At 44.4% G+C, this 13,013-nt stretch overlaps 1 protein-coding gene across 5 annotated transcripts in view; it reads right to left on the reverse strand.

The window, feature by feature from the left end:
* simc1 (SUMO interacting motifs containing 1) overlaps positions 1 to 13,013 on the reverse strand; it is a 56,168-nt gene that overhangs the window by 18,501 nt on the left and 24,654 nt on the right. For 2 of the 5 annotated variants that reach the window (XM_067996379.1, XM_067996378.1), the window contains exons 1-3: positions 9,619 to 9,963; positions 4,955 to 5,968; positions 1,094 to 1,111 (exon numbers count right to left, since the gene is read on the reverse strand). In XM_067996379.1, coding sequence (XP_067852480.1) covers positions 1,094 to 1,111; positions 4,955 to 5,968; positions 9,619 to 9,792 — 1,206 coding nt within the window. In that variant the 5' untranslated portion in view covers positions 9,793 to 9,963. Of the gene's footprint in view, positions 1 to 1,093; positions 1,112 to 4,954; positions 5,969 to 9,618; positions 9,964 to 13,013 lie in introns of those variants that run through there. The other 3 variants (XM_067996381.1, XM_067996380.1, XM_067996382.1) reach the window with 2 other exon arrangements.

Below are 13,013 nucleotides of genomic sequence, written 5' to 3' on the forward strand. Positions count from 1 at the left end.
CGAGCTTCCATTGAGCTTCATTGGAAAAGTGTAAGAGCCCAAGGACAGAAAAGACAGAGTGGGAGTGGGACAGGGAAGTAAAATGGCAAATGACCGGCAGGTCAGGGTCACCGTCCAGGGCTCCAAACACTCCTTCCAGGTGAAACAGCAGTTTACTTGTACTTCTTTCAATTTAGTATACTGTATTCGCTGCTCACGATGCGGTCTCCTCTACACTGGGGAGATCAAACACAGATTGGGTGATCGCTTTGTTGAACACCTCCGCTCTGTCCGCAAGCGTAACCATGACCTGCCGGTCGCTTGCCATTTTAATTTCCCATCCCGCTTCCACTCTGACTTCTCTGTCCTCGGCCTCTTACACTTTTCCAATGAAGCTCAACGGAAGCTCGAGGAACAGCACCTCATCTTTTGTTTAGGTATTTTACAACCTTCCGGACTCAACACTGATTTCAATAACTTCAGATCATAACCACTGCTCCCATTTTCAAAAAAATATACTTTTTTTATTTATTGGACTGCAGGTGCTGGTAATGGTTCTGCTGTTGCCATTTACAGCTCCTCTGGACCGAACTTTTGTTTCTTTACTTGTTCCTATTACCACCCTCCTTGCCTTGCATCATCATCCCTTTTGTCATTCAATCACTCTTACCCTCTACCCTAACACAGACCTTTCCTTTTGTACTTTCCTCCCCTCTCTCCCTCCCCCCCACCTTTCCCTGGCTCTGTACTTGCTTAAAAACTTTAACTCTAACATCTTCCAGTTCTGATGAAAGGTCTTCGACCTGAAACGTCAACTCTGTTTCTTTCTCCACAGATTCTGCCTCACTTGCTGAGCTTTTCCAGCTTTTTCTGTTTTTATCCTATAAAGATAAAGGCAGGATAACCACTCACGTAACCATAGCCACAAAACAGAAAACAAATCCAAGCCTGAACCAGAATAGAGTTAATTCACAACAGATGTAACACACAAAAGAGAAAGTACTTTGCAAGGACAAAGAAACAGAATCACAAACCGCTGAAACATAGCTTTCCCTCACCAACCAAGCTAATACCACTAAACTACCAATGCAAGCTAGTGCAACATAATCCATACCTGAAATGGATGCCACCGCTGCAAAAAAAGTGTTGAGAACACTTATAAGATACAGAAAAAAACAAATTATATAAACACAACACTTATTTATTTATATATTTCATAAATATATATAAATGTTTGTAACATTTTGTTTATCGTTCTCAGGATGAAGGCATCGCAAGCAAGGCTCACTTTTGGCCATCCCTAGCTGGCCTGGAGAAGGTGATGGTGGGCCTTTATCTTGAACCGCTGCACACTGTGTGGTGAAGATACTCCCATAATGCTGTTAGGTGGGGAGTTCCAGGATTTTGATCCAGCGACGATGAAGAAACAGCGATATATGTCCAAGTCAGGATGGTATGTGACTTGGCGGGGAACTTGGAGGCGATGGTGTTTCCATGCACCTGCTGCCCTTGTCCTTCTAAGTGGTGGGGGTCACGGGTTTTGGAAGTGCTGCCAAAAAAGCCACGGCGAGTTGCTGCAGTGCATCCTGTAGATAGAACTCACTGCAGCCACCGTGTGCCAGTAGTGGATGTTTAGACTAGTGGATGAAGTGCCAATCAAAGGAACTGCTTTGTCCTGGATGGCGTATCACAGTAATCCATCACAGTCCTGACTTGTGCCTTGTAGGTAGTGGAGAGGCTTTGGACAGTCAGGAGGTGAGAGATGTTTTGTTTGTATGTCTATATCGAACCAATTCAAAAAAAATGGAAAGGCAGTCACTTCATCTGCATTATTTGGATATCTCTGCTTAAACAACAGTGTTGTGATGTTCATGCTAATGTAACACCCTTATTTAAAAAGGGTAGTAGGCAGAAGGCTGGAAATTATAGACCAGTTAGCCTAACATCTGTGGTGGGTAAAATTTTGGAGTCTATTATTAAGGAGACAGTAGCAGAACATTTGGATAAACATAATTTAATAGGACAAAGTCAGCATGGCTTTACGAAGGGGAAGTCATGTCTGACAAATTTGCTTGAGTTCTTTGAGGACATAACGTACAGGGTGGATAAAGGGGAACCAGTGGACGTAGTGTATTTAGACTTCCAGAAGGCATTTGACAAGGTGCCACATAAAAGATTATTGCTCAAGATAAAGAATCACTGGATTGGGGGTAATATTCTGGCATGGGTGGAGGATTGGTTAGCTAACAGGAAGCAGAGAGTTGGGATAAATGGTTCATTCTCGGACTGGCAACCAGTAGCCAGTGGTGTTCCGCAGGGGTCGGTGCTGGGTCCCCAACTCTTTACAATCTATATTAACGATTTGGAGGAGGGGACCGAGTGTAACATATCAAAGTTTGCAGATGATACAAAGATGGGAGGGAAAGTGGAGAGTGAGGAGGACATAAAAAACCTACAGGGGGATATAGACAGGCTGGGTGAGTGGGCAGAGATTTGGCAGATGCAATACAATATTGGAAAATGTGAGGTTATGCACTTTGGCAGGAAAAATCAGAGGGCAAGTTATTATCTTAATGGCGTGAAACTGGAAAGTACTGCAGTACAAAGGGATCTGGGGGTCCTAGTGCAAGAAAATCAAAAAGTTAGTATGCAGGTGCAGCAGGTGATCAAGAAGGCCAACGGAATGTTGGCGTTTATTGCTAGGGGGATAGAATATAAAATCAGGGAGGTATTGCTGCAGTTATATAAGGTATTGGTGAGACCGCACCTGGAATACTGCATACAGTTTTGGTCTCCATACTTAAGAAAAGACATACTTGCTCTCGAGGCAGTACAAAGAAAGTTCACTCGGTTAATCCCGGGGATGAGGGGGCGGACATATGAGGAGAGGTTGAGTAGATTGGGACTCTACTCATTGGAGTTCAGAAGAATGAGAGGCGATCTTATTGAAACATATAAGATTGTGAAGGGGCTTGATCAGGTGGATGCGGTAAGGATGTTCCCAAGGATGGGTGAAACTAGAACTAGGGGGCATAATCTTAGAATAAGGGGCTGCTCTTTCAAAACTGAGATGAGGAGAAACTTCTTCACTCAGAGGGTAGTAGGTCTGTGGAATTTGCTGCCCCAGGAAGCTGTGGAAACTACATCGTTAAATAAATTTAAAACAGAAATAGACAGTTTCCTAGAAGTAAAGGGAATTAGGGGTTACGGGGAGTGGGCAGGAAATTGGACATGAATTTAGATTTGAGGTTAGGATCAGATCAGCCATGATCTTATTGAATGGCGGAGCAGGCTCGAGGCGCCGATTGGCCTACTCCTGCTCCTATTTCTTATGTTCTGGAATTAAACTATTTTAATTTAGGGAAACCATATTGATCAAGAACTCTTTAAATTTATCATGGCATTTGGTTATTCATTTTGTCAACCCTTTTCCATACGACCACCAATTCTGGTTTCTTAAGAAATTCCTGCTTATCGGGCCTGGGTTTGAGGCACCATGCATATGAAAACTGATAATTCAACTCTGGGACAGGCTTGAAACCATCAGAAAGAGACAGGGTGAGGGTTTACTCCCCATTCTGAGTGAGGGTCCCAAGTTAATCAGATCTTGATCCTGTTTTAGCATTCGACCACCTGAAATACACTAATTCCCCAATCTCTGGGAAGGGTGGGAGCTGGAAGTCTTCGTGTGGTGCAGTATAGGATGTGGTTTGGAGTTCAAGGCATATTTCTAGGACAACAGAGAAGGAAATCTAGATGATTTCACCCGCAATAGTGCAGGAAACTAGGACCTCCCAAGCGGAGTGTAAAACGGGCTGCCGATTCACTATTGCCTGTTTTGCACTTTTGTCCAAGGCGAATTTATCTGTCTTTGTTTCCATCTGTCTGATTGAATCCCAGGGATAAGAGGATCATAGTGATTCAATCCCCTTCTTTAAGTTAACTATTCAGAACACTGATGGACCTTACATGAAAGATTCAGATGCAAGAAACAAGGGGTAGAGCCAAGGTTCTGAAACGTCTTCTCAGTTGATGATTTTCTAGTACATTCCATTATTTTAATTGCTAGTCAGTTGAGATTTTTTTGGACAGCAACCTTTTTTCTTAATGTCGTCAGCTACAATTTTCCCATCTACTCCTGTTGTTAGTCAATGGGAATGCAGGAGGGGAAAAATAGTTTTTACGGCCTCAGTAATTTGGAAGCAACTGTTGATGGATTAAATCCTTTTTTAAAATGTTAATGCAAATAAAAAAAAACTTAGAAGGCTGCAGTTCACAGCCTGTTCGTACTTTCAGTTTGGGTCAGTATTAAACTACTTGTTCTATATATATATATATATATATATATATTTATAGCTGGAGTTTCACTTTTCAGTGGAAAGTGGCAGATTTCTCGTAAGCTGCAGACCTGATGTTTCACAGACCCAATCAGAGGTTAAGGGATAGGAGCATTTACTCCAAACTGTCAATGTGAGACGGAATCAATCAGCACTATTTACATCTGAGCAGCTCGTGTGAGGAAGCTGCAGATTCACAGCAAAAGGAATGTAAGATCACAACTTAAGTCCCGTACCAATTCCCAGGTCAAAAGCATCACATACAGAGTTTCTTGCATTTTTGAAAGGGTCCAAGCTTGGTGACAGAAGTTAGTTAGCTTTAATTTATTGTAGTGATAATGCTTTGAGAGATTTCAGAATGCTCCATTTTAACAAAGGAACCATGCATTTTATGAAAGGACATTCCACATCAAATTTCATAAAAATCTACGAAAACATTTAAAGGTATAGAGATGGCACATTAAATGGCTGATGTTCATGATGAGATGGCCTATTACAAACCTATATTAGAACACGCTTGTTTCTGACCATAAAGGAACATAACAGACAATACCACATACAAGTATTGCTAATCCATAAGCATTACATTTTGTTTGAGCCTCCATCTCTTTGTGGCCATATCTGTCAGCAGGGCTTACCTTGTGCCATTTTTCATTTCTATGGTGCTTAACAAACAGGTGTTGAATTGGTGCTCCGATGAAGTATCGGAAACTTTGCAACAGCTCTTTGTCCACTGAACAGTTAGGGCTTGCTTCCTGAGCTTCAGACGATGCCAGTAGGTGGTCTTCAGTCTCCTCTGATGACAGGAATCGATCTCCAGACTGCTCTAATGCCAGTACAGGGTCCTGTGCTTTGTTTTCAATTGGCAAACACTTCAGTTCACATCCACTTCTGTTATCCTGACTCTGCAGCTGCTCCCAAGATTCCAGCAATGGCATGTTTATGTTGGGAGGAGAGTGATCAAAAGCATGATTTGGTTCAAACTCCTCAGGGTTCTGAGGTATCAGTGATGGTAAACCTTCAATATGTGTACTTAAACCTGCTCCAGATCCACCAATTGTTTCCTCAAAGCTGCCTTTAAGATAATCTTCCAAAAGGTCCCCAGCACTACTTGGTGAGGAACATGGAACGAGTACATCCGGTGAAAATATTTCCAGAGATTCCACATCACTATTTATACTAGTGTCACTAGTTGAATCTGCGCTGCAAACAGAACTACAACTCATTCCACTTGATGTGTTAAGCGAGTCCACGTCTGTTGCAGTGACGTGAGGGTCTTGGTTTTCATCAGGGCCAATGAAATCCAGTTCTGGCAATGGGCCTTCATCGTTTAGTTTAATGGGAACAGGCATAAGTGAATTTTCCTCAGTGGTAACTTCAACAGTCAAAATAGGAGGAGCATCAAGGTCAGGTTCATCCTTGCTCATTATCCAATTAGGTTGCAAGCAAGGAGACAAGCATTCCCCGTTGCTATCCGGCAGGTCTTCATCGGAATCGAATACATGACTTGAATTACAGGAAGCTGGAGCTTGCGGGCTTTTCTCTGCTGAGTAACAGTTTGTTAAATTGACCTGCATACTTCCCATGCTTCCTTCAGCATTGTTCACTTGATTGTGCACTTCATTTTCATCTCCTGTCAAATCAATATTGTCCTGAAAGAAAAAAGAAACATCCAAGTGTTTTACTTTGGATTGAAGAAACCTTATTGCAGGGTTATGCTCAAACTGTATTTCCATGCAACCTGGATTTTCTTTGTATTGTAAAAGTTAGATAGAACTCCTAGAATCAGTTACCTGGTGTCGTTAGTCAGTACCAATCAGATGAAGGCACAACCTTTTGCCCCACTGCCAAGTTTCATGTTTAGATTGAGAAGAGAAAAAAACTTTTTGCTGTAACAGTTCTGAATGCAAGGCTATAGAATCAGGGAACTAACCCCACAGATTAGCAGCATGGGTTACGTTTTAACTGACAGCACATGTTACAAATTAAGAAGATTAGAAGGAAGTGAAGAGAAGAAATGAAAATACTTTCTGTAATGTTTTTACTACTGATAGATGGTCCACTATATAGCCAAGTCCAATAATCATTGGGGAAAGTAGTGAATTAGATTATAAGGGCCGATTTTAACCCAGTCCGCCTGGCAGGAATGGGACAGGCGGGGTCCTAATTAAATAGTCAGTCACGTTCCGTGACGTCATATCCACCCCCACTGCATTTTAAACCAAAATCACAGATGCCCCACCAACAAAACCTAGCGGGGTTGATGTCTGATACTTCCTGAAGCAGTATAAAAAGGGGGCTCTCAGCTGCAGCTCACTGGATCTGTTGCTGTCTGGTTTGCCAGAAGAGCTTCCAACTGCTACACTTTTGTTGCCTTACAACCCTTTAGTCAGATGTCTCTACTTATTATGGGAGCCATTCTTGCTTCTTTATTTTGGATGAAGCAAGACTAGGAGGAGGAGGAGCAGCAGCCTCAGCAACCGCCATTTCCAACATCTGGGCCTCTCAAAGGACTACAGATTAGGGGGGCTGAGCGCAGGAGGCCATACCCAGCACATGGAGTCTACAGGCCAAGAGTCACCGTCTGAAGAGCTGCATTAAGCAGGTAGTTGATACCCTCTTTGCCAGGGCTGAGCAGTACATCACCTCCTTCCCTGCTGATCTCAGCAGTCAACAGGACAGAGCTGGTGGCTTTGCAGCAGTGGCTGGCTTCCCTCGTGTGCAGGGTGTGATTGACTGCACACATGTGGCCATCAGGTCACTGAACGAACATGGCAGCCAGCAACATTTGTAAATAGAAAAAGACGCCACTCTTTCAATGAATAGCTCGTGGCCGATCACAGGAACAACATCTTGCAGGTCTGTGTAAGGAACCCAGGGAGTTGCCACAATGCTTTTATTCTGACACTCTACCATCTCCCCCTCTATTTGGCTCTGGGATCACCACACAAGGATCATGCAAGTCTGTGCCAGTTTTGCAGGCAGCAGGCACGACGACTTCATCCTGCGCTACTCATCCACCCACTCCCCCCTCCCTATTTCACTCTTCCAGGAACACAAGTGGATGGCTGCTTGTGGAAAAGGGCTACCCTCTGCAGACACAGCTGATGACACCTCTCCACAACCCCACCATGCCTGAACAGCACAAGTACAAGAGCCATGGCACTTGATATCTTGATATACTTTGCTACAAGGAATTTTGGCTCATCCAGATGTTAATGTCAGAAAGGCAGTTGGAGAATCCAGCAACATCCCTTGAATCAATTGAGAGAGGTATTGTCAAGTGTCATTGGTGTACATGTGAATGCAGTTGCAAAACTCATCCCCAGGTAATCACCAGTCGAGGGAGAAGAGGTACCCTGGATAGAGTCAGCACATGTACCATGGTGGGTGTGGCAGTGGTTGCCCAGGCCAGAGCATAGGGAGGCCATGTTCAGGATGAAGAGTGATTTGGCAGCAGGAATGGATGAGTTAGTAGTGTGTCAGTGCAGGAGGTGGAGACCAGAGATGAGTGTATTTAAAAAGCTCAGTCATTGTTGCAAACTAGATAACCTGCATTAGAATTACAACAACTTGCATTTATATAGCACCTTTAATGTGGGAAAACGTCCCAAGGTGCATCACAGGAGCATAATCAGACAAAAATTGACACTGAGTCAAAGAAGGGGATATTTGGACAGGTGACTAATAGCTTGGTCAAAGAGGTAAGTTTTCGGAAGTGTCTTAAAGGAGAGGGTTAGGGAGGGAATTCCAGAGCTTAAGGCCTAGTCAAGGCCACCAATGTTGGAGTGGGGGATGCACAAGAGTCCAGAGTTCTTGGTAGGTTGTAGGGCTGGAGGAGGTTACAGAGATAGGGAGGGGCCACTTCCTTCGCCCCACCATTGGCGGCTATGCCTTCTGCTGTCTAGGCCCCAAAATCTGGAATTCCCTCCCCAAACCACTACACCTCTCACTCTTTCTTTAACACGCTCCTTAAAACCTACCTCTTTGACCAAGCCTTTGGTCACCTGGCCTAATGTCACTTGCTTTGGCTTGGTGTCAATTTTTGTCTGATTATGCTCCTGTGAAGCACCATGGGATGTGTTAATAGGTTACAGATGCTACATAAATATAAGTTGTTGTTCAATGAGTACTTGCCGATTTAAAAAGCTCCTGACTTGCTGAGTATTTCCTGTTTTTATTTCAGATTTCCAGCATCCGCAGTATTTTGATTTAAAAAGCTCTGCTGATTTCAGGCAGTCATGTCTTCCAGCTGTTTCAATCATCTGTTCACACCTCTTTAAAGTGCGATTACCTCAGCGATGAGATTCCAGATGCAACTGCTAACAGTTAGGAGAGGCAGTTGCTAAGTTAAATTTCCTATTTTTAAAAAAATATGTTGGTTGCTCCGCTTTTTGGTTTTACCGTCCATCACGTATAGCGAGCAAATCGCATTAACACCAACGTGCCCGATATAAATGACTGTATCAGCTAGCATGGGGGTCAGGAAAGGAAGTTGGGAGGTCAGCAGTTTAGCGGGAATAGGGTCAAGAGAGCAGGAGGTGGGTCTCATGGACAAGATGAGTCAGGAGAAGAGGAGAGAAACTGCATAAAGATCCGAGTTCAGTGATGGGTGGGTGAACACTGGCTTGGTGGGCAAGTTCCTCTTTTAACAATAATGGTTATTATTGACATTTGTTCAACTGTGCCTCCATCACTAAGCAAACACACATGAGTTGTGGTTACTGTGTTAATCATAACAACGGTAGATAGAAAGTAAATGATATTACCGTTTTGTTGACTAACCCTTTCTAGGGAGCCTATCCCGATACTGATAACTCTTCCAGAGTGACTATCCAGGGTCTGATTACAATTACAAATGTAAATAAATAACTGTGACTTCATCCCCATCTAAACGTAAACTACAATGTGAGGTCACAGTTTACAGTTTAAAACCAGTTCTTTTCCTTTATAATCAACAGCTGAGTTTGATTTTAATTAAAAGAAACTAACAAACTTTATTGTAAAAGAAAATGTACCCATATTTTTTGTGTGATTAGCGATATAAAGAGGAGGCTCATGTAAACCACTAGCTTTCACTCGTCCAGCCACCAGCTCAGGGTCTGACCGCAATTTCCACACGTGTTTTTCTCTGAAAGGATGCATCGTTGTGACGTCACACACCAAGCCCGGCGATCGCTGCCAGTATCAAAAATGGCGCAGCCACCCCCCCCGGCCTCACAACCGTCATGCGCACTCAGCTACTTCCTGTTTGTTTTTAAACAGAAGTATGGATCAGTTTAAAAATCCTGCCCGCACTCACCTGAGGAGCGCACAGGAACACCCTGAACCGATGAAAGCGAGTCCAAGCCGAGCACAAGTGCTGGTGCCGGTAGGCGCCCTGTTGCCCGGTGTCCGAGGCCGCCACCGTCTCCCCGATTATCTCGACGTCCGAGTCCGAGTCGTCGTCCGAGTTGATCTCGATCACGTCACCCATGGCTCCGCTTAGCCGTCTCTCAGAGATGTCGCGGCCGGGGCTCGGTTCGGGTTCTGGCGACGCGGCTCTTCCGCGTTATCGAGAGAGACCCACAATGTGGAAGGGAAAGGGCGGCCGGGCCGCCAGCGACCCAGGAGACGGCCGCCATCTTTCATACTGGCAAAAGCGCCAACACCTCTTTACTGCCCCCTCGCTGCAGCAGGAGTCAGTGTGCAGAGATAGCTCCAGTCCTTGCAACCTTATCATTGCTCCCTCACAATCCAGTCCCGGGTTATACTGAGAGCGAAAGAAAGGAGTTATATTCATAGACCACTTCATTGTCAGTCTTGGCTCGGTGGTAGCTCCCTCTCTGTTCCGAGTCACAATATTATGTGTTCAAGCTCCACTCCAGAGAATTGAATGCATAATCCAGGCTGACGCTCTTAGTGCAGTACTGAGGGATTGCTGCATCGTTGGATGTGCCGTCTTTCGGATGAGACCTTAAACCATTCTGCCTCCTTAGGTGGACGTAAAAGATCACACGGCACTATTTCGAAGAAGAGCAGGGGAGTTATCCCCGCTGTCCTGGCCAATATTTATCCCTCAACCAACATCACGAAGAAAAGATTATCCGGTCATTATTAAATTGGTGTTTGTGGGAGCTTGCTGTAAACTGGCTGCCGCGTTTCCCACGTCACAACAGTGACTACACTTCAAAAATACTTCACTAGCTGTAAAGCGCTTTGGGGCATCCAGAGGTTGTGAAAAGCTCTATATAAATGCAAGTCTTTCTTTCAAATAGAATTCCTTACAAATGAGGTCCTAAAATAAAATTTGGTGAAAGCCACAAGGTTTGTCCTCAAAAAAGATTATTTAATACCGGCTCCTGTTTATTTGCGCTCCTTTCTATCCTTAAACACGAATGACAGAACATGGGTCTGTGGGATGCACAGATGTCTTTTTATTCCTGCTACAAATTTTCCAAATTCTGAAATATGCAATGCATGAGACTATTCTTGGAGTTTTGGATGAACTTTAATTCACACGTATGTAAAATACCTACCACTGTAAGCTGATAGTGGCTGCAACCGAAATCACCTATGCTTTGCCCAACAGTTGCAATCATTGGCTACTATCTATCCCCCTGCCAAATCTAGGGTCCCAACCCTCCCGCTTTGGGCAGGAGTCTCCCGGAATGGGCGATTGATCCCCCGAGCGCTGCTGCTGACGACCTTGGAGAAACGGCCCTTGTATGCGCGGTAACCCTGGTTGTCGTTGCTTGCAACCGAACCGCATTGTCTGGTCCCTGCTGGTCCGCTCGCTATTCGGAAACACCATTTCATTGTCGGTTGTGAGGATGACAGCATCGAGGACAACGAAGATTACCTGGAAACTCGGTGAGTCCTGAGAGCAACTGGGGGAAGAGAGAAATGCACACACAAACTGGGGGGGGGGGGGGGGGGGAGAAACACAAACTGGGGGAGATAGAGAGAGAGAGAGAAACAAACTGGGGGGGGGGGGGGGGGGGGAGAAACACGAAACACAAACTGGGAGAGAGAGAGAGAAACAAACTGGAGGGAGGGAGAGTTCATATCAGCCTGTGATGTTCTGTGTTGTTGTATAATGTGTTTTATTACAGGAGTCAGGCAACTTTGGTGCTGTTCCTTGAGGCAAATGCCTTGGTTGCAAACATCGGGCAAATGTCACGTGATCAAATGGACAAAGCAGCCCGTTTGATTGGCACCCCCTCCACCATTGGCACACCGTGGCTGCAGTGTGTACCATCCACAGGATGCACTGCAGCAACTCGCCAAGGCTTCTTCAACAGCACCTTCCAAACCCACAACCTCTACCACCTAGAAGGACAAGGGCAGCAGGCACATGGGAACGACACCACCTGCATGTTCCCCTCCAAGTCACACACCACCCCAACTTGGAAATATATCGCTGTTCCTTCATCGTCACTGGGTCAAAATCCTGATATTCCCACCTAACAGCACTGTGGGAGAACCTTCACCACACGGACTTCAGCGGTTAAGAAGGCAGCTCACCACCACCTTCTCAAGGGCAGTTAGGGTTGGGCAATAAATGCTGGCCTTGCCAACAATGTCCACATCCCAAGAATGAATTAAAAAAATGTTCAAATCTCCAGGAATACAACAAGCCATTGTTGGCTACTCTAGTCAGACCTGTTAAGTCTATTCATTTGGAGTCACACATTTGGTTGTAGAATAAAATGCAAGGTTCAGCAAATGTACCCATTGAGTAGCTAAGCTACAAAAGCAGGAATGTCCCAGCTTTGATTCCAAGTCTGTACTGATATCAGGTGGGGTGGCAGTGGGGGCATTTCAATTAGCATCCCTGGGCTAGGGAGCAGTAAACTAAGCAGGGTTCCCACTCTTGATCGTTATCTAGTTTAGCACAAGAGCTGTGTACTATTAATTATTGTTCAATATACAAGGAGCTAACAAAGTCACAAATATATTTATGTTACTGCTACTATTTGCTTGTTCAGTTGCTGTTTCATAAATGTGTGTGTCAGTTAAAACCCAAGACAAGGTTTATTGTAGTGTTTTCCTACCACCTGATGATGATGAGGATCCACTGAAGACAAAGGATAGAAAAGTATCTTAGATAATCTAATTAAGGGTTCTCTGATTGTTTCCAAGACACTATATGAAATTTATCTACATATCAGGGCAAGTGAAAATAATCTCTGGGATGTAAGGTATTGTGGCTTACCTAGTCTGTAACAAGGAAGTTAAAAATGTCCAGAGTAAAAATGGTAAAAGAACCCCCCAAAAACTCAGCCTAGTGCTTACCAACATCAACTATACCCTTCCCTCAGAAAGCTTCCCATCCCTTTCAAAACTGTTTTAATCACCTCATTCCTTTAAAGCCTACCCTTGACCTCTCCAACCACTTCCCCATTTTCAGTCTGCCTTTGTTTGCTAACCTTCTGGAATGTGTCTCCACTATGCCCATCACACTCTGCCTGAATCCTTTTAGCCTGGCTTCCACCCTATCCATATAATGAGGCCACTCTGGTCAAAGTCACCAAAGGTATTCTGTTTTACTATGACTGATCATGTTGGGTTATCTTCCTCATCCTTTTAATACAGTTGACCGCACAATCCTCCTCCTTCACTTTTCCTTTATGATTCAGCTCTGACACTGCCCTCTCATGCTTTGAGCCCTGTCTGTTTTTGGAAAGTGCTTTGCAACTGTACTTAAAAAGATGA

This window comes from Heptranchias perlo, chromosome 14, assembly GCF_035084215.1.
Source record: "Heptranchias perlo isolate sHepPer1 chromosome 14, sHepPer1.hap1, whole genome shotgun sequence".
Taxonomy (NCBI): Eukaryota; Metazoa; Chordata; class Chondrichthyes; order Hexanchiformes; family Hexanchidae; genus Heptranchias; species Heptranchias perlo.